The 27,686-nt window shown below is 47.6% G+C and overlaps 1 protein-coding gene across 1 annotated transcript in view; it reads left to right on the top strand.

Moving 5' to 3' along the window:
• LOC101026611 (contactin-associated protein-like 4) overlaps positions 1-27,686 on the top strand; it is a 200,551-nt gene that overhangs the window by 136,018 nt on the left and 36,847 nt on the right. Inside the window, exons 13-15 of the mRNA XM_003908211.5 lie at positions 979-1,176; positions 5,406-5,562; positions 25,400-25,527. Of these exons, the coding sequence (XP_003908260.3) occupies positions 979-1,176; positions 5,406-5,562; positions 25,400-25,527 (483 nt within the window). The remainder of the gene's footprint in view (positions 1-978; positions 1,177-5,405; positions 5,563-25,399; positions 25,528-27,686) is intronic.

Below are 27,686 nucleotides of genomic sequence, written 5' to 3'. Positions count from 1 at the left end.
TGCGTGTTTCTCTGCAGACTCCAGGCCGTGGTTCTCCAGGGACCCTTCTGGCTGCCGGCCTCACCCTCGCTGCTCTTCTGGGCTCTGAGGCCTCGCCTGTCAGTCACACTGGGACCAGTAGAGGGTCCAGGGCTGGGGCTCCGGCCGCAGGGTGGAGTGGTCTGGAATGTAGTTGGCAGCGGTCTGTGGCTGCGTCTCACTCCCCTGGTCCAGGTTGCACTTGCCAGGACACGCAGGAGGGGCTTCTGCAAGGAGAAGGTAACAGAGGGGCAGGCACAAATCCAAGTCCAATGACGGTGTCACGGGCTCTAATTTGACAAGTCCCGATGAGAACATACTGCATAACCTCCAGTCTCAGGTGGTGCCAGGCATCTGGACTGCACACACAGGGTGGGGCTGGAGCGGCCACGTGCCTCCTCCCGCACAGCGTTCGGCGTGCAGGGCAGGTTTCCTTCTCAACACCAGGGAAGCTGGGCCAGGGCCGAGGTGCAGGAGGGACCAGCCTCATCCTGCCCTTCCGGGCCTAAGCCATGGAGCCGACCCTTCTGGGCCAGTGGCCTCCTGAGTGGTGCCTAGTGAGGAAGGAAGGGAACACCCAGGGGATCAGGGCTGCAGAGGTACCAGGGGTGCCCACAGGGCTCTTGTGCAGCAGTGAGAAGCACATTTTAGGAGTAGAGAAGGTGTGGTTTGCATAATTTTAGATCATTACAAAATGTTAATGACCATTTCTTCTACTTTTTCGCCTATAACATTCCATCTGGCTAAATACCTAGAAACATGCATGTTCGTGGCTGGATCCCCTTGGATACTGAGTAACACAAATCGTAACAAGAGGCCACCCCCTCTCAGGACCTAATGTTCTAGAATCCTATTAATCTGATTCTTGGACTCCGACGTCTCAGGACCAGTGGGCACCCGGGGTCTGTGTGTGCTGCTAGTGACACTCCTTCTCCTCTCTCTCCTGCTCTCGCCCTGGAGATGTTCCGTGGACAGTGCTGCAGCACAACGGCTCGGCCTTAACCAGGGTCAAGGGCGCGAGCCTGGAGAACCCGCACCGGGCAGTGTTCCAGTACGCGGCCAGTGCAGAGCAGCTGCTGGCCAGCGTAGACCGCGCCAGGCACTGCCAACAGGAGCTGGAGCTGCACTGTCGGAGGTCTCGGCTGCAGGACCCTCGAGGTAGGCAGCCCCTCCCAGCCCTTCCTGACCTGAGCCTGGGAGGTGTGGGTGTCGCAGTCGAGGGTTTCAGGAAGAGCTTGATCCAGGGGCAGCTCGCAGAACACCATGGTGGGCAGAGACATTCCTGATGGATGCTGTGTTTTCTCCCTTTAGAATATTTTACGGTGGTAGTGATTTTCCTTGGCCCCCATCCGCTCCTCATGCCCCTGTTTTCTCCCTTTACAATATTTTACTGAGGTGCCGACTTTCTTCAGCCCCCATCCGCTCCTCATGCCCCAGGTCTTCACCGTCCTGAGACCTTGCTGGTCCCCCCGGGTTTTCCAAACAATCGCATATTTCCTCTGTAAGGACAGACGTGTCTCTCTGTGGGCTCTGCTTTCGTGGGGCACTGCCCTATTTAGGAAGTTCTAGAGCCTTGCTGAGCAGACAGACCCCTCCACCTAGTGTCCAGGGACCCCGGGCTGACCCCACCGAGCCTTAGCCCCGCTGCATGTCATCCTTTTCCTCAGCCTGGAGTGTGGGGGTGTCAGGCTGTAATTGATTCATAACCGTGATCACTCACCCTTGGATTTTGCAAATCAATCCTGCCATAAATTAGAGAAACTGGAGCAGAGTGAAGTTGGCCTCAAATTAAAGCCACTGCCGCTCCATGTCATTTTCACTCAGCGCCTTTTCTGGCAAAAGATGGAGTTACAGGATTGAGGGCAGCACCCCACAGGGCGCCTGGCCCTTGGCAGAAGCATGGCCTGTGAACATCACACGCGTGTGTGTTGTGTCCAGTGAGACTGGAGGCGGCCGCCCACTCAGCCCCGTCCTGTCGGGCCAGCTGCTGGCCTCATGCACACCAAGGGACCGGGTCTCCCAAGCCTGGGGCAGCTTGCTGTGGATGTGGCCCTTCTGCCACCCTCCCCAAAGGCCAGCCCTCCTCCCGGACCCCCCTACACTCTGGGGCTCAGGCCACCCTGGGATTCATGTCCGGAATATCAGAGGCCAGGTCCCACGTCGGCCACAGTGAGCTGCGGGATTGAGGGCTGTGCTGGGTCCCTCTGAGCCGGGGAGGGGTGCCGGGATGGGTGCAGGGAGGGGTGCGGGGACAGGTGCAGGGATGGGTGCAGGGAGGGGGCCCGGCCTTTCCCTCAGGGTTGGAACTTGGGGTGAGCACAGGAGAGGTCAGCACTCGGGTTTCAGTGTTCATGATTCCACACAAATGGCCCTTGCGCTGCACACACCGTGTGGGGCATCCACCCCGAAGCCTGTGCTGGGACCGCAGGGAACTCTAGGGCAGGTCCTGTGTCCTGGGACAGCCTTGGCCTCCCTGGGTAGGATGTGCCATCGCGTCCTCGGGGGCTGCCTGGTACACTTGAGGATCCTCTGGGCTGAATATGTGGCCTGAGGCTGGACCCCCAACCGTGCAGGTGTGGATTCTGGAGACAGAGTGATCCGACGGTCCCACAGGCTCTTCCATGGTGTCCCCACACAGATGGCTCAGCTCCCAGCTCCCTGGTGTGGCTGAGCTCAATGCAAATCGCACAGGTGACCATGGAGGCAGGTGAGCCCCATTGCCACAGTGCCCCCGGCTGAGTGCAGGAGGACAGGCAGGTGTTTGGGAAGCCAGAGTGGGGAGCGTTCCTGCCAGAGGAAGATCTGGAGGTCTAGGGGTGCTCTTTTTTTTTCTTTTTTTTCTTTTTTTTTGAGACGGAGTCTCGCTCTGTCGCCCAGGCTGGAGTGCAGTGGCACCATCTCAGCTCACTGCAAGCTCCACCTCCCGGGTTCCCGCCATTCTCCTGCCTCAGCCTCCCGAGTAGCTGGGACTACAGTCGCCCGCCACCACGCCCGGCTAATTTTTTGTATTTTTAGTAGAGATGGGGTTTCGCCGTGTTAGCCAGGATGGTCTCAATCTCCTGACCTCATGATCTACCCGCCTCGGCCTCCCAAAGTGCTGGGATTACAGGCGTGAGCCACCACGCCCAGCCTCTGGGTGTGTTCTTAAGGACAATGGCACAGAAGCAGGTTCTGGATGGTGATGGGGAGGCCCCAGGGGAGCCCCAGAAGAGGAGGAGCTGGGGGGATCTGGAATGCAGAGTCCGGCAAAGCCACCGGAGGAGAGAGCAGAGATGAGGAGGGAGAGCAGGGACTGGACATGGTCTGGGCGGGGGTCCTTGAATAGGCAGATAAGAACCTGGGGCTTTATGTGATGGCGGCCAGTGCCTAGTGCCCCTGGGTTCGGATGGATACGGCCCAGGCCCTGGCCTTGTGTGGTTGAGGGAATTGTCACTGGGTTCGGATAGATACGGCCCAGGCCCCGGCCTCGTGTGGTTGAGGGAATTGTCACTGGGTTCGGATAGATACAGCCCAGGCCCCGGCCTCGCGTGTTGAGGGAATTGTCACTGGGTTCGGATGGATACAGCCCAGGCCGCGGCCTCACGTGGTTGAGGGAATTGTCACCAAGGCTGCCCTGGGGGGGCTCAGTGCAGTCAGAGGACCAGAAAAGCATCCAAGGGAGGTCCCTGGGGTCCAGCATCCAGGGTGCCCACAGGCTGGTCCCCGTGGAGACAGGGCGGTAAGAAAGGGGACTTGGGAAGTGAGGTCCAGGTGGGGCTGCAGGTCGGGGTGTGCAGGTCACCAGGCGAAGGAGGCAGTGGGGGCTCCGGCAGGTCCCCGTGATGGGTCCGGGAGGAGTGCGAAGAATACAGAAATGCACATTCACAGGCCGGGGCCAGCCCTGCAGGGAGGGCCTTGGGTGTGAGGCTGAGGCCCTGAGGTTGGGCGGGAGATCCCAGCCGGGACTGGGTTGGGAGCCTGTGGGGTGCGTTCCCTGGTTCAGTAGAATGGTTCCTATTTCTCTTCTTATTTTCTTTTCTGCTGTCTTGTTTTATTGATTATTTCTTCAACCTTCCCCAAATCTCTGGAATGCTTAAAAACTCACAAATGCGACTGAAGACCCTTGATATCACTATAGCCATTTGATAATTCCAGTGTTATTAGATGAGTAATTTAGATGGTAGAAATACAGTTATAAGTTGGAATACAATAATGTCCTCCCTCTGATTTTTGAAAGCATAATGGTGAAGTAATTAAAGTTGTAAAGGGTTATTATCAAAAATATCTATTAAACATTTTAAACGCCTCCTGCCTCCCAGCGGTGAGCTTTCCTCTTCATGGGTGATGCTCACAGCACTCATCCCAGCATCTGTGGGAGCCGCTGGCCAGGGAGGCGACGGCGTGTGAGCCAAGGCTGCTTCGCTGGGTGGAGTCAGAAGGCACTAGGGGACTGGCACGTGCTCCGGGTCCTCATGGGACCCTTGGTTTCACTCGCAGAAAATGGCCAGCGCCTCGGAAGCAGCTGCCTCCTGCCCGGCTCTCTGAGGTGGGGGCCCTCTTCCTGGGTCAGCATATGCTGGACTCCACCTCTCCCTTCTCCGCCATCTTCTAAGTGCTGCGGGCATTGCTTGCCCAGGTCCCTCTCATTCTGCAGCATTTCGGAGAGGTCCAGCTCCGACGTGGGATCCCAGGCAGGATGCAGAGGCTCCTGTTTATCCCTGAGAGGGCACTGGGGTTGCTGGTTTCCCAACATGGTGTTTGTGTCAGGCAGGTGGAGGGTTTGCCCCTCCCTTCTGCGGCTCTGCAGGTGAACAGGCGCCTTCTCAGAACAGCAAGCGCAACTCAGCCCCAAACAACCCCCCGGCCACAGCAGGGTGCTCCCCACCTGGGAGTCACAGGATGCTAGGGTCAGACCTGCAGCCAGGGCTGCTTGGTAATAACCCATGGGGCCGACTGAGGGCTCAGAGGAACGTGCTGCTTTCGTTCTGTTTCTATTGCAACAGGCCTTTCGGGATCTCACACAGAGGTTAACTTTAGCTTCCAAATCACTTTTCGATTGTTTGTTCATTTTTTTATTTTGATGGCAACTCACTTCTTAATGCAGTTCCTGATGAAGTTTCACAACTTTGCTGTTCCAAATTATGTACTACCGTGACGAAAGGAGTTAGGTATTACTTCCTAATAAAATATGTGGTCCAGTGATGGGTTAAGAAATACAACGTAATCAGATAGATCAGTTATAATTCTTAAAGAAGCAATATTCTGTTAGGGTGTTAAGAATAAAACCATTTTAAAGCAGAGTTTCTCTTTGCTCTGTGGGTTTCTTAACGAGCTGGGAGACGAGGGGTCCCTGGGGGTGGTGGGCAGTGGGCCAGGCAGCTGTCACCTTTCTCCGATTTGTGTTTCAGATGGAACGGCGCTGAGCTGGTGGGCTGGAAGAGCCAACGAGACCCACACTTACTGGGGAGGATCTTTTCCCGGCGCCCACCAGTGTGCCTGTGGGTTAGAGAGGGACTGCCTGGATCCTCAGTACGGCTGTAACTGTGATGCCGACCGGGACGAATGGTGAATTGCATGTGATTTCCTCCGTGAGACGTGCTCTTGTTATTGCTTGAAGCGTAGGACAGATGTAGGTTCCATTGCGTCCTCACAAGTTAGAGACATGTACGCTGATGAACTATGATACAAGTGACCAGAAGCCTAAAACTTACGGTCAATGAATTACTGGTTTCCTTTCTTTCTTATCTTGGTTTGTTGTTTCTCATTTTTAACCTTTTCATTATGAACAAGGTCAAATCTATGCAAAAGTAGAGACGACAGTACTAATGAACCCCCACGTGCCCATTGCCCAACCTCAACAGCCATTGCCCACGGCCAGCTTTTGGCCGTAGATATGCCCACCTCGTCACCCCATCCCAGTGATTGTGGAGAAAACCCATATATCACGTCATTTCATCTGTCAACACTTCATCGGTTGGTTGTGAAAAATTTATCACAAATCATGCACATTTTATTTCTTCAATAAGATAACCTCATTAAAGGATTAAAAGGTTTAAATTCAACCTAATTTAGTCCATTTAAGTAATCTCATGTGGACAGGACATATTTTCTAAACCAATTTCCAAAGTGTGGCCTCCAACACTCTCAACTACCAACGGGTCCACGATCACCTGGGTGTTGGGGGTGACACGTCCTCAGATCCACGATCACCTGGGTGTTGGGGGTGACATGTCCTCGGGTCCACGATCACCTGGGTGTTGGGGGTGACATGTCCTCAGGTCCACGGTCACCTGGGTGTTGGGGGTGACACATCCTTGGTGTCACCTCTGAAAGGCGTAGTGCGTGCTTTCACAGCAAAGGCTCTGAGAAGTCCCGCATAAATACTGCTGGACCCATGGGAGTTGTCCCACGTGATCTGATGAAGCCGCTGGTCTGACTTATGGATGTTTACATGAAAAGTATCTCTCAGTGTGGCCCACACTCTGGAAATACAGAGCATCAAGGGCTTAAAAATGATCTTCAAAATGGCTAAACAAGGGAATTGCCTCACATATGTAGACAATATGTGAAATCAGAAAGCTTATTATATTTGAGGATAATACTGGAATCCCCGTTGATTTTATGTTTTTACTTACAAGACAATATTTATAAAGTGAGAATGTTTTCAAATCTCTAGATTCATATTTTAATGTTTATCACCAATAAAAAAATATTTCATATAGCTCAAATGCTTCAGATACTATATTTTTATGGCACTTTTAATATGGGCCATGAACACCAAAATCACTTAAAAAAACACACAATTTGGTCAATATGATTTATTTGGCTACAGAATGTCTACAAGCTTAGGAATCAGTTCATTCAGAAATGATCTCACAGTTGTAACTGCAAGATTTTCGTTTGCTCGCCTGGCATGAACAAAAGCTGGAACACGTCGGTTTAAGAATATTCTGAAAGAATTAGAAAGATCTGCGGAAATGCACGTGTCAGAGACGGTGGCAGTGAAGGCCCCAGGGAGAGGTTAGCAAACTCTGGCCTGTGAACCAAGTCCTGCCTGCAGCCTGATCTTCCAAAGTTCTCCTGGCACTCAGCCGCATTCTTCCTTCACGTTTTACCACGGCTGCTCTCAGTCCCACGGCTGGGTTGAGTCAAGACAGGGACCCTGTGGTCTGAAAGCCTGAAATTCTTACCATCCGGCCCTTTACAGAAAACAGTGCTGATCTACCGTGGAGAATGCCGTGCTGGAGCCAAGTCCCTGAGACTGGGAAGGGACGGGAGACCCAGACTGGAACACACGCTGGAATTGGGCGACTTCCCAAGGACCCACCTCCTGACCATGGTCTCCAGGACGGGCAGAGGGCACCAGTCAGGGCGGCCCTGGCCTGCTGGGAAGGCCAGGCTGGTGGGCAGGGATGCAGCTGCAGGGCTAAATGCCACAGGAGCAATTTAGATTCTGGAATCCTGTATCCTAGGAGCCATGTGGACGCACCCTCTCCCAGGGGGCCCGGCCAGGGTGGTGGCCAGGCCAGGGTCAGAGGGGCCGCAGGACGGTTGGTGGACCCAGAGGAGGTAAAGAAAAAGGGCGGCCCATGACCGTCCTGCTGGACTTGCAGGCAGAAAGGGTCAGCCTGGGGACCTGGAGGCTGCAGTGGAGGGCCCTGAGCCCTCGTCCAGTCTTGGACCCAGGATCCAGTGACACAGGAAGGCCCTTGTGATGCCCAGTAAGCGTGAGCCACCCCCACCCCAACCAGGGAAGCCGAGAGCCCCAGCCAGTGCCCTACAGTTGCTGGGTCTTACAGGGTCCGTGTGATGCCGACTGGGATTGGAAACGCCACCTGGGCCCGCTGAGGGTGGGCGTCTGCAGCCAGGCAGTGAGTGGAGCTTGGTCCCCTCTCCGTTCCTTTCCGTATTTTCTCGTCTCTGAGAATCTCTGGAATGAGCGTGCACCTGCCACAAGAGCCCACCAAGGCCCCTTGACCTGCGCAGTAGAAACCTCACGGTGAGAAGACCCACATGGAAGCTCCTGAAATAGCCCCTCCCCTCCCCAGAAACTAAACGCAGAGCAGCATCGCCCAGGAGCAGTGAGGAGACCCCGCCACCCTGCAGACCTGAAGAATGGCAGGCGGTGGTCTCAATCATTTCCCCCTGAAATCACTGATAGGGCGCCTGAAAAATCAAGACCGACGATGGTGGAAGATGGGGGATCCTGAAGATTAAATTAAGGGGCCTCATCAGAGCGGTGCGATAGGTGCGGTGCCTTTACTAAAACAGTGGCTCTTGATTCAGCAAAACGTGATTCTCAACATCAGTAGGGAAGGGCCTTGAAATCCCTCTGCGTCTCGCCCTGGCCGTGCTGACCCGCTCCGTCTGTGAGGCCACCTCAGAGCACTGTCCTGGCAGCTCAGGGAAGAGGCCACGCTAGCCCGACGAGAAAACCAGTGGGAAGGACTCTGGAGGCAGCCACAGGGCGTCAATTCCCTGGGCACCTGCCCCTGCCCATTGCGGGCCAGGCTTTTGTGGGCCCATCAACTCGTGGATTTGGGTGAGCACAGCAGCGACCCATTGCTGAAGGAGCTGGGGACTCAGGATGGACGCAAAGGTGGCCCGAGGGCTTGGACAAGTCCTGGTGCAGGAGAGGCAGAGCCCTGTCGGCCACAGCCATGTCCACCCCAGAGATGCTCCCCAGGGCTCACACCTGGCCCGTGGGAGGCTCACTGGGGCCGCCGGTGGAGGAGGAGCCTGGGGTCAGCCTTAGGTGGTGCAGAGGAAGGAGCAGGCGCTGCGGGTCCAGGGGCACCTCCTGAGTGGGGTGAAGGAACATGCCCCCCACCCCACCCGCCAAGGGCAGAGCAGTGTGCACAGCCGGACTCCAGTCCTGAAGCAGGTGTGGAAGGACACGTTTCCCTAGACACCACACATGTCCCTTCGGCGAGGATGAGCAGGAACCGCCGGCAGGTGGGCTGCTGCTGGTCAGTGCCCAGGAAGGTACGAGTCTGGAAGTAACCTGTAGGGGAGGCCTTCGGGGCCTGCAGGGCATGTGGGGCCTGCAGGGGCTGTGGGGGCTGGGGGGGCTGCGGTCTCCTCATGGAGCCGAGGCTGAAGCTGCGAGACCAGGAGCCCCGTCTGCAGAGGACAGGCCAGCCTTAGTCCTCGGACACCCGGGGCTGCACCGCCCACGTGCCCTGGACATAGAGGTCAGGGCGAAGTGAACGCTTTGGCAGCGTGGACCCCACCCACCTGGAGAGGCGGGATTCGGCCTCGGGGGCCCTGATCTGTGTCCGGTTTTGACTGACCTCAGGAGCTCTGCCTGCAGGTGGCTTCTGGCCATGGAGGCTGCGGCCTGCGTGGGATGGCAGGGGCCGCTCGTCAGCCCACAGTCCTCAGTGCACGGGAGCTGCTGCCCACGCGGCCTTGGGACCGACGGTCACTGGGAAGCTGCCCTCGTGCAGTGTCCCACGGTGCATGCTCCCTGGGACCCGCTGGGTGTCGGGATCGGTAGCAAAGGAGGGAGCTGGTGAATCTGCTGAAGACCCCAGCGCTGACACGGGAGCCATGGGTTAGCCAGTAAGGATCACTCGGCTGTGACGCTGAAGTCAGCCGCAGGGCAGAGGAGATGCAACCTGGCCACAAGCGCGCCCGGGCAGCGTGAAGGACGGACTGTGGCAGACACCGCCAGGGATGCCCAGAGGGCTCGTGCACGCCAGGGACAGCCTCAACCCAGCAACCCACAGCGTGCGAGGGAAGGACTGGCATGCATGGGGGATTCTCCACTGTCGCGCAGTGTGTCTACTAGTCTGACATTGGTCAAAATAAAAGATCAAAAACTTGTAAAATGACTCAGAGGTGTGTGGTGTGTGTGGAGGCGTCGGTGCGAAGAAACAATCAAATGACCAAGGAGCGTCCAGACACAGGTGCACAGTCCTGTGGGCAGCACCAGGGAGTGTGGAAAGTTTGGTCTTTTTAATAAATGGAGCCGGGTCCACTAGATATCCACGTGCAAGGAGTAAACCTTTATATTTACTTCACAGCACATAAAGATCAATTCCAGTTGGATTTCAGATCAAATATGAAAGGCAAAAGAAAAACAATTCTAGAAGAAAGCACCGGAGAGCATCCCCGATCCAGACCTCCAAGGGTTCTAATTCCATCTTGTAATTCCAAGCGAGTTCGGTCTCCTCTCCCTCCCACCTGCCTCTCAACCTCCGTCTCTCTCTCACTCTATTTCAATACAGACACACATAAGTGTCTGGGTCCTGAGTCATTGCAGAGTCCATTGCAGACATGATGCTCCTTTAACCTCAGATATTTCGTCCTGTATTTCTCAAAAGCAAAGCTGTTTTCTTACATAACCAGAGTCCAAAAATCAAAATCAGGAAATTCATATTGATCCAGTGCTATTTTGTAACCCATAATTTGTATTTACATTTCTCTAATTATTCCCATAATGTTCCATTACTGTTGATGTTAATTTGACAGTTTGGTTTGGGTGACGTCTGCCGGATTCCCCACTATGAATGATCATTTTTACATTTGTGATCAATAGTGTTTTGTGCAGGGATGTAGGAAACCATGTTCTTACTCTCTTATGCCTCAGATTCAGCCCACCTATTTTAGCATCCATTAATTAATCTTGCCTGAATCAATTATTACTGATTGTTGTTCAGATGGTGGTGTTTTTGTTGTTGTTGTTTGTTTTGTTTTTTTTTTCAGTAACACTGTTCCTCGTATGCACGTTTCTCAGTCGACATTCTGACTGTCGGGGTCTCTCCCCCCTCTTCATAACGTGTCCTCTCTCCTGTCCTGACGTCATCTGGGGCTGCAGCTGTCCCAGGCGAGGCAGGTTTCAGCCGTGTCCTCCTGCCAGGCCCCATCCTCCTCTGAGCACTTTCTTACATTTTACCCAACGGGTTCCAGGCGCATCCTGCTCTAAGCTCGTCCTTCCTGGAGAAGATTCTTTCCACGCTCCTTTGGTGCATCTTCTGTTAAATTTAGCCCTAAACAATTGTATCTCCCATTCTGGTGTTGTAAACCGAGTTATCATTCTATCTTCTAACTGGTTATTATTTAGTTTAAGTCCCAGCTATTTATCTTTGTTTTTATTGCATTTGCTTTTGGGTTCTTGGTCATGAAATCTTTGCCTAAGTCAATGTCTAGAATGTTTTTTCTGATGTTGTCTTCTAGAATTTTTATAGTTTCAGGTCGTACGTTTAAGTCCTTGATTATTTGTGTATGTGAAAGCATGGTCTCATCATATCCGGTTCCACTGAACTCTTTCTTCTTGCCCATTTGGTGAGACACTGTCTTTAGGGCTGAGGCACTTAGAGGGTATACATGTGAATGTCACGCATGTAGATACCATGTACGCCTCAATAAAGACACTGATCACGTGCACGTGTGTATTTACGGAATCACGTCAAGAAAGTGTCTGTTCATAATTATCATCCAGAACATTTTATGAGAAATGGATGTTAACATTCATCAAAGGTTTTTTCGGCATTTATGCAAGTAATCAAATGATTTTTTTCCTTAGATATCTTAATTCGATAAAACATATTAATGATTTCCTAATACTGAAACTGGAACAGATCACTGGCCATGTTGTCTTTCTTTGTGTGGAATTACATTCTTCACGCACCGATAATACAGCTAGAAGGTTTGTGTCAACGTTCGCAGGTGGCCAGTCTGTGCATTCCTTTTCTTCCCGTCTCTATCAGATTTAGGTGTCAAGGTCACACTTGCTTCATAGAATTGGGATGTTTTCCTTCATTTCAGTGCTCTGGAAGAATTTTTCTTTTTTTGGAGCATTGAGACTATTAGATTTTTGAAGTTTTACTAGACTTTCTCTGTGAATTCACCTTGACCGGGGACTTCTGTGGCACATTTTCTTGATACATTTCTGTTTTGTTTCTACAGAATTGAATACACTAAACTACATAAACCCAGTGGAATCAATTTCATTAAACTTAATTTTCCTAGTAAATTATCTTTTCACTAGTAACAAGATAAATTCAGGGCCAGGCGCAGTGGCTCACGCCTGTAATTCCAGCACACTGGGAGATCAAGGCGGGTAGATCACCTGACGTCAAGAGTTTGAGACCAGCCTGGCCAACATGGTGAAAACCGTCTCTAATAAAAACAAAATATATACAAAAATTAGCCAGGCACGGTAATGCGCACCTGTAATCCCAGCTACTCGGGAGGCTGAGGCAGGAGAATCGCTTGAACCTGGGAGGCGAGGTTGCAGTGAGCCAAGATCGTGCCATTGTGCTCCAGCCTGGGTGAGAAGAGTGAAACTCCATTTCAAAATAAATAAAGAAATTAATTAATTTAAAAAATTAAAGAGTATAAATTCATTCCTATAGAGGTAAATTCATTCATATAGTGGTCTGAAAAGTAGTTTATTTTTTATGGTTTTTCCCTTTTAATAATTTTCCCTTTTTAAAAAATTTTACTATTTTGTATATGTGTGCTTTCTGCCTTTTTTCTTGATTAAACTATCTGGGGTCGTCCAGATACACGATATATTTGTCTTTATAGTATTTTTTTTAAGTATTTTGATTTACCATTTAGATGTATTATTTTTCTATTCTTCACCTTATTAATTTTTACATTTAAAAATTTTTCTTTATGCTTTTTTTATTCTCTTTGTTGCTTATACCAGTCTTTATGGTGCCAAGTAAATATACTTGTGTTCATTCTTTACTTCTGGCTGGTAAAAATATTTCAGAGTTTAGGTTTTCTTCTGTTCACCAATTTCAATGCATTAAATAATCTGAAATGCATTGCTTTATTTACCAGTATTTTAGTACTTCTGTAATTTTTATGTGTATTTCCCTTTTTATGGCAATTTTTTAAAAATAGCCTCGAAATTTTCAAGTTAAAGGACCTTCTTTAAAAGGGTCGCTAATATTTTCAGTTTTATCAAGTTTTTTGTTGTTGTTGTTGTTGTTACATGAGTAAGTTCTTTAGTGGTGATTGGTGAGATTTTGGTGTATCCATCACCCAAGCAGTAAAGATTTGTAGTCTTTTTTTTTTTTTTTTGAGACGGAGTCTCGCTCTGTCACCAGGCTGGAGTGTAGTGGCGCAATCTCGGCTCACTGAAACCTCCGTCTCCCGGGTTCAAGCGATTCTCCTGCTTCAGCCTCCCAAGTAGCTGGAACTACAGGTGCACGCCACCACACCCTGCCAATTTTGTTTTTGTACTTTTAGTGGAGATGGGGTTTCACCATGTTGGCCAGGGTGGTCGCAATCTCTTGACCTCATGATCCGCCTGCCTTGGCCTCCGAAAGTGCTGAGATTACAGGCGTGTATGCCACACACGCCGCAGTCCCAATTTGTCCAGTCCTTCTTATCCCTCACCCCCTTCCCACACTTTCCCCCAAGTCCCCAAAGTCCATTGTATCATTCTTTTGCTTTTGTGTCCTCATAGCTTAGCTGCCACTTATGCGTGAAAACATACGATGTTTGGTTTTCTGCTCCTGAGTTACTTCACTTAGCATAATAGTCTCCAATCCCATGCAGGTTACCGTGAATGCCACAGTTCCTTTATCCACTTGTTGATTGATGGGCACCTGGGTTGCTTCCACATTTTTGCAGCTGTGAATTGTGCTGCTGTAAACATAGGTGTGCAAGTAGCTTTTTTGAATAATGACTTACTTTCCTTTGCATAAATACCAGTAGTGGGATTGCTGGATCAAATGGCAGTTCTACTTTTAGTTCTTTAAGGATTCTCCACACTGTTTTCCATAGAGAGTGTACTAGTTTACATTCCCACCAGCAGTGTAGAAGTGTTCTCTTTTCGCCACATCCATGCCCACATCTGTTATTGTTTGATTTTTTGATTATGGCCATTCTCGAGGGAGTAAGGTAGTATCACATTGTAGTTTTGATTTGTATTTCCCTGGTCATTAGGGATGTTGAGCATTTTTTCATGTTTGTTTGCCATTTGTGTATCTTCTTTTGAGAATTGTCTATTCGTGTTGTTAGCCCACTTTTTGATGGGATTGTTCATATTTTTTTCTTGCTAATTTGTTTGAGTCCATTATAGATTCTGGATATTAATCTTTTGTCAGACGTATAGATTGTGGAGATTTTCTCCCACTCTGTGGGTTGTCTGTTTACTCTGCTGACTGTTCCTTTTGCCGTGCAGACACTCTTTAGTTTAATTAAGTCCCAGCAATTTATCTTCATTTTTATTGCATTTGCTTTTTGGTTCTTGGTCATGAAATCTTTGCCTAAGCCAATGTCTAGAAGGGTTTTTCCGATGTTATCTTCTAGAATTTTTATAGTTTTAGGTCTTAGATTTAAGTCCTTGATCCATCTTGAGTTGATTTTTATATAAGGTGAGAGATGAGGATCCAGTTTCATTTTCTACATGTGGCTGGCCAGTTATCCCAGCACTGTTTGTTGAATAGGGTGTCATTTCCCCACTTTATGTTTTTGTTTGATTTGTCAAAAATCAGTTGGTTATAAGTATTTGGGTTGATTCTTAGTTCTCTATTCTGTTCCATTGGTCTATGTGCCTATTTTTATACCAGTACCGTGCTGCTTTGGTGAATATAGCATTATAGCATAGTTTGAAATCAGGTAATGTGATGCCTCCAGATTTGTTCTTTTTGCTTAGTATTGCTTTGGCTTTGCATGCTCCTTTTTGGTTCCATATGAATTTTAGGACTTTTTTTTCTAGTTTTGTGAAGAATGATGGTGGTATTTTGATGGGAATTGCATTGAGTTTGTAGATTGCTTTTGGCAGTACGGTCATTTTCACAATATTGATTCTACCCATCCATGAGCATGCGATGTGTTTCCATTTGTTTGTGTCATCTGTGATTTCTTCCAGCAGTGTTTTGTAGTTTTCTTTGTAGAGGTCTTTCACCTCCTTGTTAGGTGTATTCCTAAGTATTTTACTTATTTATTTATTTATTTATTTATTGCTATTTTGAAAGGAGTTGAGGTCTTGATTTGATTTTCAGCTTGGTAGCTGTTGTTGTATAGCAGAGCTACTGATTTGTGTACATTCATTTTGAATCCTGAAACTGCTGAATTCATTTATCAGGTCTAGGAGCTTTTTGGAAGAGTCTTTAGGGTTTTCTAGGTATACAATCATATCATCAACAAACAGCAACAGTTTGACTTCTTTTTTACCAATTTGGATGCCCTTTATTTCTCTCTCGTCTGATTGCTCTGGCTAGGGCTTCCATCCAGTACCAATAGAAGTGGTGAAAGTGGGCATCCTTGTCTTGTTCCAGTTCTCAGAAAAAAATGCTTTCAACTTTTCCTCATTCGGTATTATGTTGGCTGTGGGTTTGTCATACATGGCTTTTATTACCTTGAGATATGTCCCTTGTACACTGATTTTGCTAAGAGTTTTAATCATAAAGGGATAATAGATTTTGTCCAATGCTTTTTCTGCATCTGTTGAGATGATCATGTGAATTTTGTTTTTGATTCTGTTTATGTGGTGTATCACGTTTATTGACTTGCATATTTTAAACTGTCCTTGCATCTCTGGTATGAAACCCACTTGATCATGATGGATTATCTTTTACATATGCTGTTAGATTTGGTTAGCTAGTATGTTGTTAAGGATTTTTGCATCTATGTTCATCAGGGATATTGGTCTGTAGTTTTCTTTCTTTGTCATGTCCTGTCTTAGTTTTGGTATTAGAGTGATACTGGCTTCACAGGATGATTTAGGGAGGATTCTGTCTTTCTCTCTCTTGTAAAATAATGTCAATAGAATTGTTACCAATTCTTTGAATGTCTGGTAAAATTCAGCTGTTCCTGGACTTTTCTGTTGGTAAATTTTTTAGTACCATTTCAATCGTGCTGCTTGTTATTGGTCTTTTCGGGGTTTCTCATTCTTCCTGATTTAAACTAGGAGGGTTGTATCCTTCCAGGAATTTATCCATCTCCTCAAGTTTTCTAGTTATGTGCATAGTAGCCTTGAATGCTCTTTTGTATTTCTGTGGTATAGGTTGTAATATCTTCCATTTCGTTTCTAATTGAGCTTCTTTGGATTTCTCTCTTCTTTTGGTTAATCTTGCTAATGGTTTATCCATTTTATTTATCTTTTCAAAGGACTAGCTTTTTGTTTCATTTATCTTTTGTTTTTTTGGTTTCAATTTTATTTAATTCTGCTCTGATTTTGGTTATTTCCTTTCTTCTGTTGGTTTGGGTGTGATTTGTTCTTGTTTCTCTATTTCCTTGAGGTGTAACCTTGGATTGTCTATTTATTTGTGTTCTTTCAGACCTTTTGATGTAGGCATTTAAGGCTATGACCTTTCTTCTTAGCACCACCTTTGCTGTATCCCAGAGGTTTTGATAAGTTGCATCACTATTATCATTCAGTTCAAAGAGTTTTTAAATTCCCATCTAGATTTCATTGTTCACCCAATGATCATTCAGAAGCAAGTTTCTTAATTTCCATGTATTTGCCTGGTTTCGAAGGTTCCTTTTGGAGTTGATTGCCAGTCTTACTCCCCTGTGGTCTAAAGTACTTGATATAATTTTGATTTTCTTAAATTTAGTAAGACTTGTTTTGTGGCCTATCGTATGGTCTGTCTTGGAGAAAGTTGCGTGTGCCGATGAATAGAATGTACATTCTGCAGTTGTTGGGGCGAGTGTTCTACAAATATCTGTTAAGTCCATTTGGTCCAAGTTATAGTTTAAATTCATTGTTTCTTTGTTGACTCTCTGTCTTGATGACCTGTCTAGTGCTGTCAGTGGAGTATGGAAGTCTCCCACTATTACAGTGTTGCTGTCTATCTCATTTCTTAGGTCTAGTAGTAATTGTTTTATCAATTTGGAAGCTCCAGTGTTAGGTGGACATATGTTTAGTATTGTGATATTTTCCTGTTGGACAGGGCCTTTTGTCATTATATAATGTCCCTCTTTGTCTTTTTTAACTGCTCTTGCCTTAAAGTTTGTTTTGTCTTTTATAAGAACAGCCAGTCCTGATCGCTATTGGTGTCCATTTGCATGGAATGTCTTTTTCCACCCCTTTACCTTAAGTTTATGTGAGTCCTTATGTGTTAGGTGAGTCCCTTGAAGGCAGCAGATACTTGATTGGCAAATTCTTACCATTCTGCCATTCTGTACCTTTGAAGTGGAGTATTTAGGCAATTTACATTCAACATTAGTATTGAGATGTGAGATACTATTCCATTCATCGTGCTATTTGTTGCCTGTATACCTTGATTTTTTAAATTATATTTTTGTTTTATAGGTCCTATGAAATTTATATTTTAAAGAGGTTCTGTTTGATGTGTTTCTAGAGTTTGTTTCAGGATTTAGAGCTCCTTTTAGCAGTTCTTTTAGTGCCATCTTGGTAGTGGTGAGTTCTCTTAGCATTTGTTTGTCTGAAAAAGGCTGTATCTTTCCTTCATTTATGAAGCTTAGTTTCACTGGATACAAAATTCTTTGCTGATAGTTGTTTTGCCTAAGAAGACTGAAAATAGGGTCCCAGTCCCTTCTGCTGAGAAGGTTTCTGCTGAGAAATCTGCTGTTAATCTGATAGGTTTTCCTTTATAGGTTACCTGGTGCTTTTGCCCCATAGCTTTTAAGATTCTTACCTTCGCCGGGCGCGGTGGCTCAAGCCTGTAATCCCAGCACTTTGGGAGGCCGAGGCGGGCGGATCACGAGGTCAGGAGATCGAGACCATCCTGGCTAACACGGTGAAACCCCGTCTCCACTAAAAATACAAAACACTAGCCGGGCGAGGTGGCGGACGCCTGTAGTCCCAGCTACTTGGGAGGCTGAGGCAGGAGGATGGCGGGAACCCGGGGGGCGGAGCTTGCAGTGAGCTGAGATCCGGCCACTGCACTCCAGCCTGGGCGACAGAGCGAGACTCCGTCTCAAAAAAAAAAAAAAAAGATTCTTACCTTCATCTTGACTTTAGATAACCTGAAGACAATTTACCTAGGCAATTATCTTTTTGTGATTAATTTCCCAGGTGTTCTTTGAGCTTCTTGTATCTGGAGGTCTAGGTCTCTAGCAAGGCTGGAGAAGTTTTCCTTGATTATTCCCCCAAATATGTTTTCCAAACTTTTAGATTTGTCTTCTTCCTCAGGAATGCCAATTATTCTTAGATTTGGGCATTTAACATAATCCCAGACTTCTTGGAGGCTTTGTTCATTTTTTTAAATTATTTTTTCCTTGTCTTTGTTTGATTGGGCTAATTTAGAAACTTTGTCTTTGAGCTCTGGTTCCTTCTTCTGCTTGTTCGATTCTACTGCTGAGACTTTCCAGGCATTTTGCATTTCTCTAAGTGTATCCTTTATTTCCTGAAGTTGTGGTTGTTTTTTATTTATGCTATATTTCACTGAAGATTTCTCCCCTCATTTCTTGTATCGTTTTTTGATTTCCCTGAATTGGACTTCACTTTTCTCTGTTGCCTCCTTGATTACCTTAATAATTGACCTTCTGAATTGTTTTTCAGGTAAATCAGGGATTTCTTCTTGGTTTGGATCCATTGCTGGTGAGCTAGTGTGATTTTTGGGGGGTGGTTAAGGAACCTTGTTCTGTCATATTATCAGAATTGTTTTCCTGGTTCCTTCTCATTGGGGCAGGCTATGTCAGAGGGAAGATCTGGGGCTCAAGGATGCCATTCAGAGTCTTTTGACTCACGGGGCATTCCCTTGATGTAGTACTCTCCCCCTCTTCCTATGGATGTGGCTTCCTGAGAGCCCAACTGTAGCGATTGTTTTCTCTTTTCTGGATCTAGCCACCCAGCAAGTCTACCAGGCTCCAGGCTTGTACTGGGGGTTGTCTGCTCAGACAATGTAAACCGTTTTCAGGTCTCTCAGCCATGGATACCAGCGCCTGCACTGGTGGAGTTGGCAGGAGCTGAAATGGACCCTGTGAGGGTCTTTAGTTTTGGTTGTTTAACGCACTATTTTCATGCTGGTTGGCCTCCTGCCAGAAGGTGGCGCTTTCCAGAGAGCATGGGCTGTGGTCGGATGGAGAGGCTCTGCTGGTGGGCGGGGCCCTAGAACTCCCAAGAGTATATGCTGTTTGTCTTCAGCTACCACAGTGGGTAGGGAAGGACCATCAGGTGGGAGTGAGGCTGGCACGTCTGAGCTCAGACTCTCCTTGGGCAGGTCTTGCTGCGGCTGCTGATTTTGCTTCCTAAAGAGCCTTGGTCTGCCATTTGTGTGAAGGTACTGACACAGCTCTGCCTCCACGTTAGGCTGTGACTCCAGCATCCAGGAGGGTAGTGGAGTGTGTCCTTGTCACCCCCGCAAATGGGCTGTGACTGCTGTGACAGCCTGACCACCACCTGCTCACAGTCCACCCTCTGCGTCCGCTGGTAGATGAAAAATATCAGAGAAGAAAACAATGAAGACAACAATACAACAAGGCCTGGCACGGTGGCTCACACCTGTAATCCCAGCACTTTGGGAGGCCAAGGTGGGCAGATCACCTGAGGTCGGGAGTTCGAGACCAGCCTGACCAACATGGAGAAACCTCGTCTCTACTAAAAATACAAAATTAGCCAGGCGAGGCAGAGGTTGCAGTGAGCTGAGATCATGCCATTACTCTCCAGCGTGGGCAATAAGAGCAAAACTCCATCTCACAAAATACAAAACAAAAACAAAATACAACAATAACGTAATGCAGATAAAAAAGTAATACAGTATAACAGCTATTCACATGGCATTTACGTCACATTGGGCATCATGAGTGATCCATGGATGCTCTAGATGGCGAGATGGGCGCAGGTTGCAGCAAATGCTACATTCTTACCAGGGACTTGGACGTCTGCTGGCTTTGCTGCCCTCCACTCCTGATCCCTGCTTGGTACCCAGGGGCGCTCTTTCTGTTGTCTGTTGGTGGCAGGCCTCTGTCCTCTCACCACACCCTTTCAAAATCACTCTGTGTCTCTGATATGTAGAGTGTGCTGTTGTGTCTTGCTTTGGGGGGTCAAATTTAAAACCTTTTGACTTTCAAAAGGTGAGTTGAGCCCATTAGCATTTATTATTAAAACTCATATGTCTGGGTTCAACACCATCATATTATTCTATGGAATAGTTATTATGCAAATTATTGTGTTTGCTGTTTCTTTCTTACATGGTGTATATTTCTCTGGTCTTTAAAAAAATTTTAGTATTTAAGGAGTATTGCTTTCTACCTTTATAGTTATTTATTTTAAGATGAGTTTATTCTACTGTTCTTTCATCTAATCCATTGCTATTTGGCTCATAGGCTTTAATTTTTCCTTCATTGCTGAGCCCTCAGTGCTGCTCAGCCCTGTCTCCCTCTCCTCCCTCCTCCCGGTTGCATCCTCTCCGTTCTGCAAGAATAAAACTAACCACGCCCACAGGTATCCCACTGACACCAACCATGCACGTGGCCAGCTCTGTGTCACTCTTAGGTCTGCAATTAAACATCCTCCATCCTCACGGGTATTAGTTCTGCTGGAGTTGCCCAGTTATCTCCCGGTTCGCTGCTGTTCATGCTCCAGTAGATTCTTCAAAGGCAGAGCAGATGCCTCTGGGTGTAGAATCCCTGCAGCTCTGGGGAGCACCCGCCTCGTATTGTGATCTGGCATCCAAAGGGAGGTGACTGGATGTAAAGCCCTTGGTTCATGTTTCCTTCACACTTTTGAAAATAATCTTCTACCATTACCTTGATGCATGTTATTTTGGAGAAATCTGAGGCCCTTGTACATTATTTCACCTTTTTGACCCGAAACTCTGGTCATTTTTTCCTTGTGTGTTTTTTTGTTTGTTTGTTTGTTTGTTTTTTGAGATGGAGTCTCGCTCTGTCGCCCAGGCTGGAGTGCAGTGGCACCATCTCGGCTCACTGCAAGCTCCGCCTCCCAGGTTCACACCGTTCTCCTGCCTCAGCCTCCCAAGTAGCTGGGATTACAGGCACCTGCCACCACGCCTGGCTTATTTTTTGTATATTTAGTAGAGACGGGGTTTCACCGTGTTAGCCAGGATGGTCTTGAACTCCTGACCTCATGATCCGCCCGCCTTGGCTTCCCAAACTTCTGGGATTACAGGTGTGAGCCACTGTGCCCAGCCCTTTCCTTGCGTTTTAAGTCTAACACTTCTACTAGGATAAACCGCAGAGTTGATTGTTCCAGGTCAAGTTCCTCTGTGTGTGCGGCTCAGGTCTTCCTCTGCTTTCAGAAAGACTTGTTGGGTTATAGTTTTAAATATTAGTTCTGTTTTATTTTTTCTTTATCTCCAGCTACATACAAATTGGGTTTTCTTTGTCTTCTATTCCCACTACTTTCTGGATCATATTGATTTTTTATTTATCTGATTTTCCTTCTTTGAGTTGCTTGTTTTTGCTTTTATCCAATGACCTGTATTACGTTTTTATCTGAATCTGTTCTCTCTTGGGCATGTTGTAATTGTTCCTCATTTTCTATGGTTTTGTGGTTTTCTTGGGTTTATTTTGTAATTTCTGTTCCCTTGCTTGCTTTCTTCCGGATGGTTGGTCCATGTTTCCTCTTAGTTTGTGAATTTCGGATTCATAGAACCTCGTCACACCTTCTTACGCTGTTTAAAGACATTTAAGTCCGTTTGGAAGATTCTGTCGTGTTTTTTTCACTCATTGCTGGCGTCCCAGGGAGATTTCCACCCAGGTGGTTTTCACTTTGTTTTGTTTTACATTTATGGAGACGGTGTCTTTGCATCTCTGTGGGCAGGGCTGGTTGTGGAAAATGGTTGACATCTGGGTCCTGGGTCACGGGCACCGCTCCAGTCAGCATGGTCCTTGCGTGGAGTCCTGTGTAAGGGGAAGGGTTTTGTGGCCGTCATTAGTTTTTCACAATTTCCTTTTCCTGGTGGGATCCTAGAGTTTCTCTCTAACATCCCTTCCATTATACCACATGGTTTCCAAAGGGCACTTCCCTTTCCATCCTCCCTCCCCCAGACTCTTGTCTTGGCAAAGCCACCTTCTTGAGCGCGTGAGTGTGCCCAGCCCCTTCCTGTAGCCAGTGCCCCGATCTATGTGCCGTTTTCCAGTATTTTCACCCTCAAGTGGACTTTCTCTTGAGCAGTGATTTTAGATCAGTTCTAGGTTCCCTTTTCTCTTTCACATGCATTCTCTCCAAGCTGCCCTGTCTCTGCCAAGGTCTGCGGCGGGGTCTGGGCCCGATTCACTGTCTGCACCGTCTGTGTGTGCACAGCAGCCGTGTGGGGCTCCTCTCCCAGCTTTGCGGGCCGTGTGGCTCCGGGGGCTATTCTCTAGCCTTTTGTTCTCTGTTTCTGTCTTGGAGGACACCTTGGGAGTTTCCCCGTCTCGCCAGCACTGTTGGGGCACCTTCCGCTGCTGCAGCTGACACTTGACATTAGTTTCATTGGCTGTATTAATGCTTCAGAAAAATCTGGGGAATTCACAGTTTTACAGCACTGAGTCTTCCAGCTCTTGAATATTCCCTCACTAACCTTTGTCTAGCGCTCAGTGTAGAGGTCTCACGTGCCTTCGTTGGTTTTACTCCTGGGGGTTTGTGTTTTGGATGCTACTGAGAGCCGAGTCACTTTGCACCTCATGTTTGCGTTAGTGTTGCTGGCATGTGGAAACACAGTCTGTTTTCGTGTCATTGATTTTTTATCCATTGGCCCTGCTAGACTCATATTAATTTTTATGGTCTGTAAATTATTTTGTATTTTCTACATATATAATATCCATAATTATTGTAATTTTGGTTTTTCCTTTACAATCATAATATTCTAGTTATTAAGTTAGATGGGTACATTGGTGTTTTTTATGTTCTCATTTAAGCCATTTAAATGCCTGAGATGTTTCTCATAAAGTAAAATTTTAATTGATCAAGAAAGTTTTTGGTGATGATATATTTTTCTGTAAGTCACATTTCTCATAAGAAAGTAAAAACTGCTCCATTCACTTGGAGCTGTCTTCAAATTTGGTCCTAAGAATGGTTCTAGGCCGGGCGCGGTGGCTCAAGCCTGTAATCCCAGCACTTTGGGAGACCGAGACGGGCGGATCACGAGGTCAGGAGATCGAGACCATCCTGGCTAACACGGTGAAACCCCGTCTCTACTAAAAAATACAAAAAAAAAAACACTAGCTGGGTGAGGTGGCGGCGCCTGTAGTCCCAGCTACTCAGGAGGCTGAGGCAGGAGAATGGCGTGAACCCGGGAGGCAGAGCTTGCAGTGAGCTGAGATCGGCCACTGCACCCCAGCCTGGGCAACAGGGCAAGACTCCGTCTCAAAAAAAAAAAAAAAAGGTTCTGAATGATTTTGTTGTGGGCAATGGTAACATGTCTGTTCTTCTAGTAAATGTTAGAGTTGGCCAGACATGTCTCCATGCTCCTCCTTTCCAGTGTTTAAAAATGTCCCTTAACATTTTCTGTAGTTTAGGAGTGTCTGTGGAGGAAGTTTAAATGCCGCCTTCTTGGATTCTGGAGACCTCTGGGAACCCGTGGCAGCTTCACTGTGTCTGTGTCTGTCTTGCAGTGAAACCTGCAAGGAGAACATAGAGGAGTCAGGCGTGGCTGTGAACCAGCAGTTTTCAGTGAGCCTGGCAAATCTATCGTGAATCCCCTGAATGAAGCGGGGAGTTTGCACTCACATGACAATGTAGAAGGCCACTCTTCCCCGCAGCTGAGCAGTAGCAGCTTCCAAACCAACGCTGACCAAAGACATATTAGTATTTCATCACCTTTCTCCACACATATGCATCCACTGAGCTACATTTACTTATTCTCAGCACTCTACATACATTGCTGACGTTAAACTCTTAATAAAAGGCATGCATTCTGCAAAGTTATGCTTAAAAACGTCAAGGTTTGACCTTGAATGACCACAAGCTCTGCATTTCCCGGGAGTGTTCCTGGCCTCCCGGGACTTCGGTGTTTGTGCTGTCAGAGACGGACGGTCAGACAGTGATTAACGTGGCTGCTCTCCACCACCTCAGAGACGTCCCAGGCTGGCCCCTCACACTCCGCATAAGCCGTGCTCCTGGTGCCTGCTCTCTAGTATTCCGAAATCAAGCTTTAATAGACTTGGAAAATCTGTGTTGTATCTTCCTTGTTACCAAAAAGAAGTAGAAGCTTAACTAAGTAAAGCAGTGGATTGTTGAGGTTAAATTTGGCAAATGATCCAGTTCCTTCACTGTCTTACTGTTTATATTTTAATTTTTATTCCTTTGTATCTCAGTATATGCACTAAATATAGCGGACATACTATTGATAATGTAAGAGGAAATGTTTAAGACAATTTTAAGTTTAATCTGAAATAAAACATTTAAGCCATAATTTTAAGCTTAATCTGAAATAAAATGCTTAATTTTGTTAACTGTGATAACATTTTTTTCTGTTAAATGAGGAACTTTTAGTTGCATAAAAAAATAGGAATAGCCACACATTCAGCACCTTGGCCCTTTCTTCCAAATCTACATGGAGGCAGAATTGGCAGCATCTGAACGGTAGAAATGGCTTTATTTCTCCCTGTGGATTCAGGGTATTTCTGGTTCAAATCAGATTCTCTATGGTCTATAAATCAGAAATCCACATGAAAGTGAAGTCCATCATAAAATCGCAAAGATGCAGCAAAAATGTAAACAATGCCCTTATTTGGGAAATGTGGAAACCAGCCAGAGAGGAGGCGGTGGCAGCCGGGGCCAGGCTCTCCGCCCCATCCCAGCCGTCTCTGCATTTCTCCTAGAGACGCTCATTTATCTCCAGCACACACTCAGTTTTATAAAGCCATTCATAGCAGGAATGAGTGCGCAAACACCCCGGGAACTGGGGGTCGCCAGGGCAAGGATCACACCTGTCACCTGTAGGAAGACAGAGTGGGCAGTTCAGGTTGGAAGAAACCTCTAGGGACAGGTATTGACTGAGCGCTCACTCTCAGATCATCCCACGGATTAAAGTTTAGAGAGTATTGCATTGCATTGGATTCCCAACTCGGTTTCAAATCAGTTTTTTTTTTTTTTTTTAGTTATAAAAGTCAATAAAGAAGGACAAAGCAAACACAAGGTAGCTTTCTAAAATAATAATAATTAAAATAAAAATCTGAATGAAAGTCGTTTTTTATTAATGTATTACATAGACTACTATATTTTATTAATACTTAACAATCCCCCTCACTTAGTTGCCCACAAGGCACGTAACACTGCATTCCGTGCAGCATTTGTTATTATTTATTATTTATTTAGCAGTATTTATTCGTACTCCGACATTTAGAAACACAATCTGCCACTCATTTCTGCTGAAGCTGTGATCTCGGGCTGGCAGATGGCCACCTTCAGAGTCTGCTGCCTGCCTTCTCTGTGGTCCCCATGTGGACAAAAGGACGCATCAAGGGTGTTACTGGGCCTGGCATTTGGGTGGTGGCCCCGCCAGGCCTGGCATGTCCCTGCAGGTGGAGCTGGGTAATCCTGGCCCTGCCCAGCGTCACACGGTGTCTTTTCCCCCAGGACGAGCGACGTGGGCGTGCTTTCCCACCGCGAGCACCTGCCAGTCACAAAGATTGTCATCACCGACGCGGACCGCCCGGGCTCGGAGGCAGCTTACAAGCTGGGACCACTGCAGTGCCAGGGAGACGGTAGGTAGCGCCCACACCTCTCTCCTGACAGCGCCTGTCCGCGCAAAGACCGCTCCATGGGGACAGTTGATGGAAAATGAGGAGTTATGTGCCTTTTTAAAATTAGGGAAGTGACGCACGCCGCGTGGCTGTTACTCAGTGGTTGGTCTAAGGCGTTACCGGGAGAGGCAAGGGGAGCCCTGAGAAGCCTCCCCATCAGCTGGAAACATCCCAGGCATCAGCTAAGGGAAACGCCCCTGCGAGTGTGTGCAGCACGCCCTGCGAGAGAAGCTTCCGCAGACTCCACGGGCGTCATCTGTCCACGGACCCAGCCTCCTGTCTCCATCGCTTGGTCAGGGAACTGGGGCCTGAAACCAGTCATGCATTCGGCTTCTCACTACCAGGATGGCGGGATCAGAACATTGGCTGGAAACAAGCTAACCAAGTGCATTTCGCTTTTTCACTTCTTGATTTCTGCAACTCTAGCGCGCTCTCTCGCTCTCTCGCTCTCTGTCTCTCTCTCCCTCTTTTGTAACAGTGGCTCCTGTGATTTCATCTTCTCACAATATTTGCAACCTAAAGCAATATTTTTAAATGTAATTGCAGCTTTCATGGTCACTATGCATTTGCAGCAGGACCTTCCCAGGTGGAGACCAGTCCCCAGTCCCTGTGAGCACCTCCTCACAGTGAGGCAGTGCACGCCCAACCTCACTTCCCTCTGAGACATCTGGTGACTTTGGACGCACCTCAGTGGCTTCACCACCCACATTTTTTTTTTTTACCTTTCTCAGACATTTTATGGTCCAAGTTCTTAACTGGAACTTAAAAACAGAGCAATTATTTGTTCTAAATTAAAACCTTAGCACACATTTGTGATGTGTTGTTGTAGGATTGTAGGAGTTTGGAAGAACAGATGTGATCGATGATCATACAAGCATCACCACGCACCTGCCTGTCATAGGCGCTCCTTGACGGCTGCTCTCTCCTGCTCTGTGCCCTCAGCCTCTGCCTCTGGCTCCATCCTCGCACCTCAGTGACCCCTCAGTCTGCCCTGTGTTGATCATAGATTCTTTTCCCCCAAGATTTTTACTAGTTTCTCTCTGATTGCCTGGCTCAGAGCAGTCCTCCACTGCTTCAAGCTCAGCATGATTCATGAGAGAACTGGGGTCTCTTCTGTTCACATCTCTATTAGGTTTTTAGTCTGTGGGTCCTGGCAGGGAGGATGCCCGTGCTGGGTAAGTGCCTTACAGGCTGGAACTGGCCACCAGAAGCAGCCCACGGCCATCAGAACAGGCCCAGATGTCAGCCTGGAAATCAGGCGGGAGCCACACGGGGTTTCGGGCAGCCCCTGAAAGCTGCTTTTTGGTCATCCGCTGTGCTTTTGCATTTTTACGAATTGCTCTTTGGTCAGTGTTTCGGGGAGATAAGTTCTGTGAACCGGCTCCATCACGGCACCTTCCTTCCCCAGAGGTGTGTACGCCGCGCCAACCTTTCACAAGCGGGAGAGAGACTCTTTATTTTCATGTTCAGTTTGATGATTAACCTGAAAAGCCATTATAAATCTTTGACATTTGAATTCTGATCATTTTAAATTTAATGTAAACATCGGCCCTGCTGCTACCTGGCATTGGAAAACCTTCCTCTAAGTGTCCTGTGGGAGGAAAAACCATGGCTGAGCTGCTGGAATTGGCTCTTTCATTTCTTCTGCGTGACTGGAGCAGCTGTCTGGGAAATCCTAGCTGCCCAGAGAGCATGAATATTCAGGGCAGCCGTGCAGCCTGGAGGAGGCCGCCCCTTAGACAACGTTGTCCTTGATTCTCTCCCCTCGGGCACTGCTGTGCCTAAACCACTTTGGGCGAAGGGGATCAACCCTGCCCTCACAAAAAGGTTTTGGGGCTGCACCGGGGCCACCTGCCCAGGGCCAGGAATCCATCCCAGTCTGAAATTCCGAGTCCCTCGCTCTGCTTGGAACTGTTCTCTTTTGGTCACCTGCCTGCCCGCTCCTCTTCTTTCCTCCCTGCCTCCCTCTCTCCATTTGATCCGCAAAGCACAGGAGGGTTTGTTGGAGGGCACATTATAAAACCAAACGAAAGGCATATTCTGAATTCTCTGTGGCTGAAGAAAACAGGAAACGTTGCCAAGTCCTTTAGTGAAGCAATATGTGAGTGGCTCCAGTGATG

Source organism: Papio anubis, chromosome 10 (assembly GCF_008728515.1).
Source record: "Papio anubis isolate 15944 chromosome 10, Panubis1.0, whole genome shotgun sequence".
Lineage (NCBI taxonomy): Eukaryota > Metazoa > Chordata > Mammalia > Primates > Cercopithecidae > Papio > Papio anubis.
This window is presented reverse-complemented; position numbering and strand designations above follow the sequence as displayed.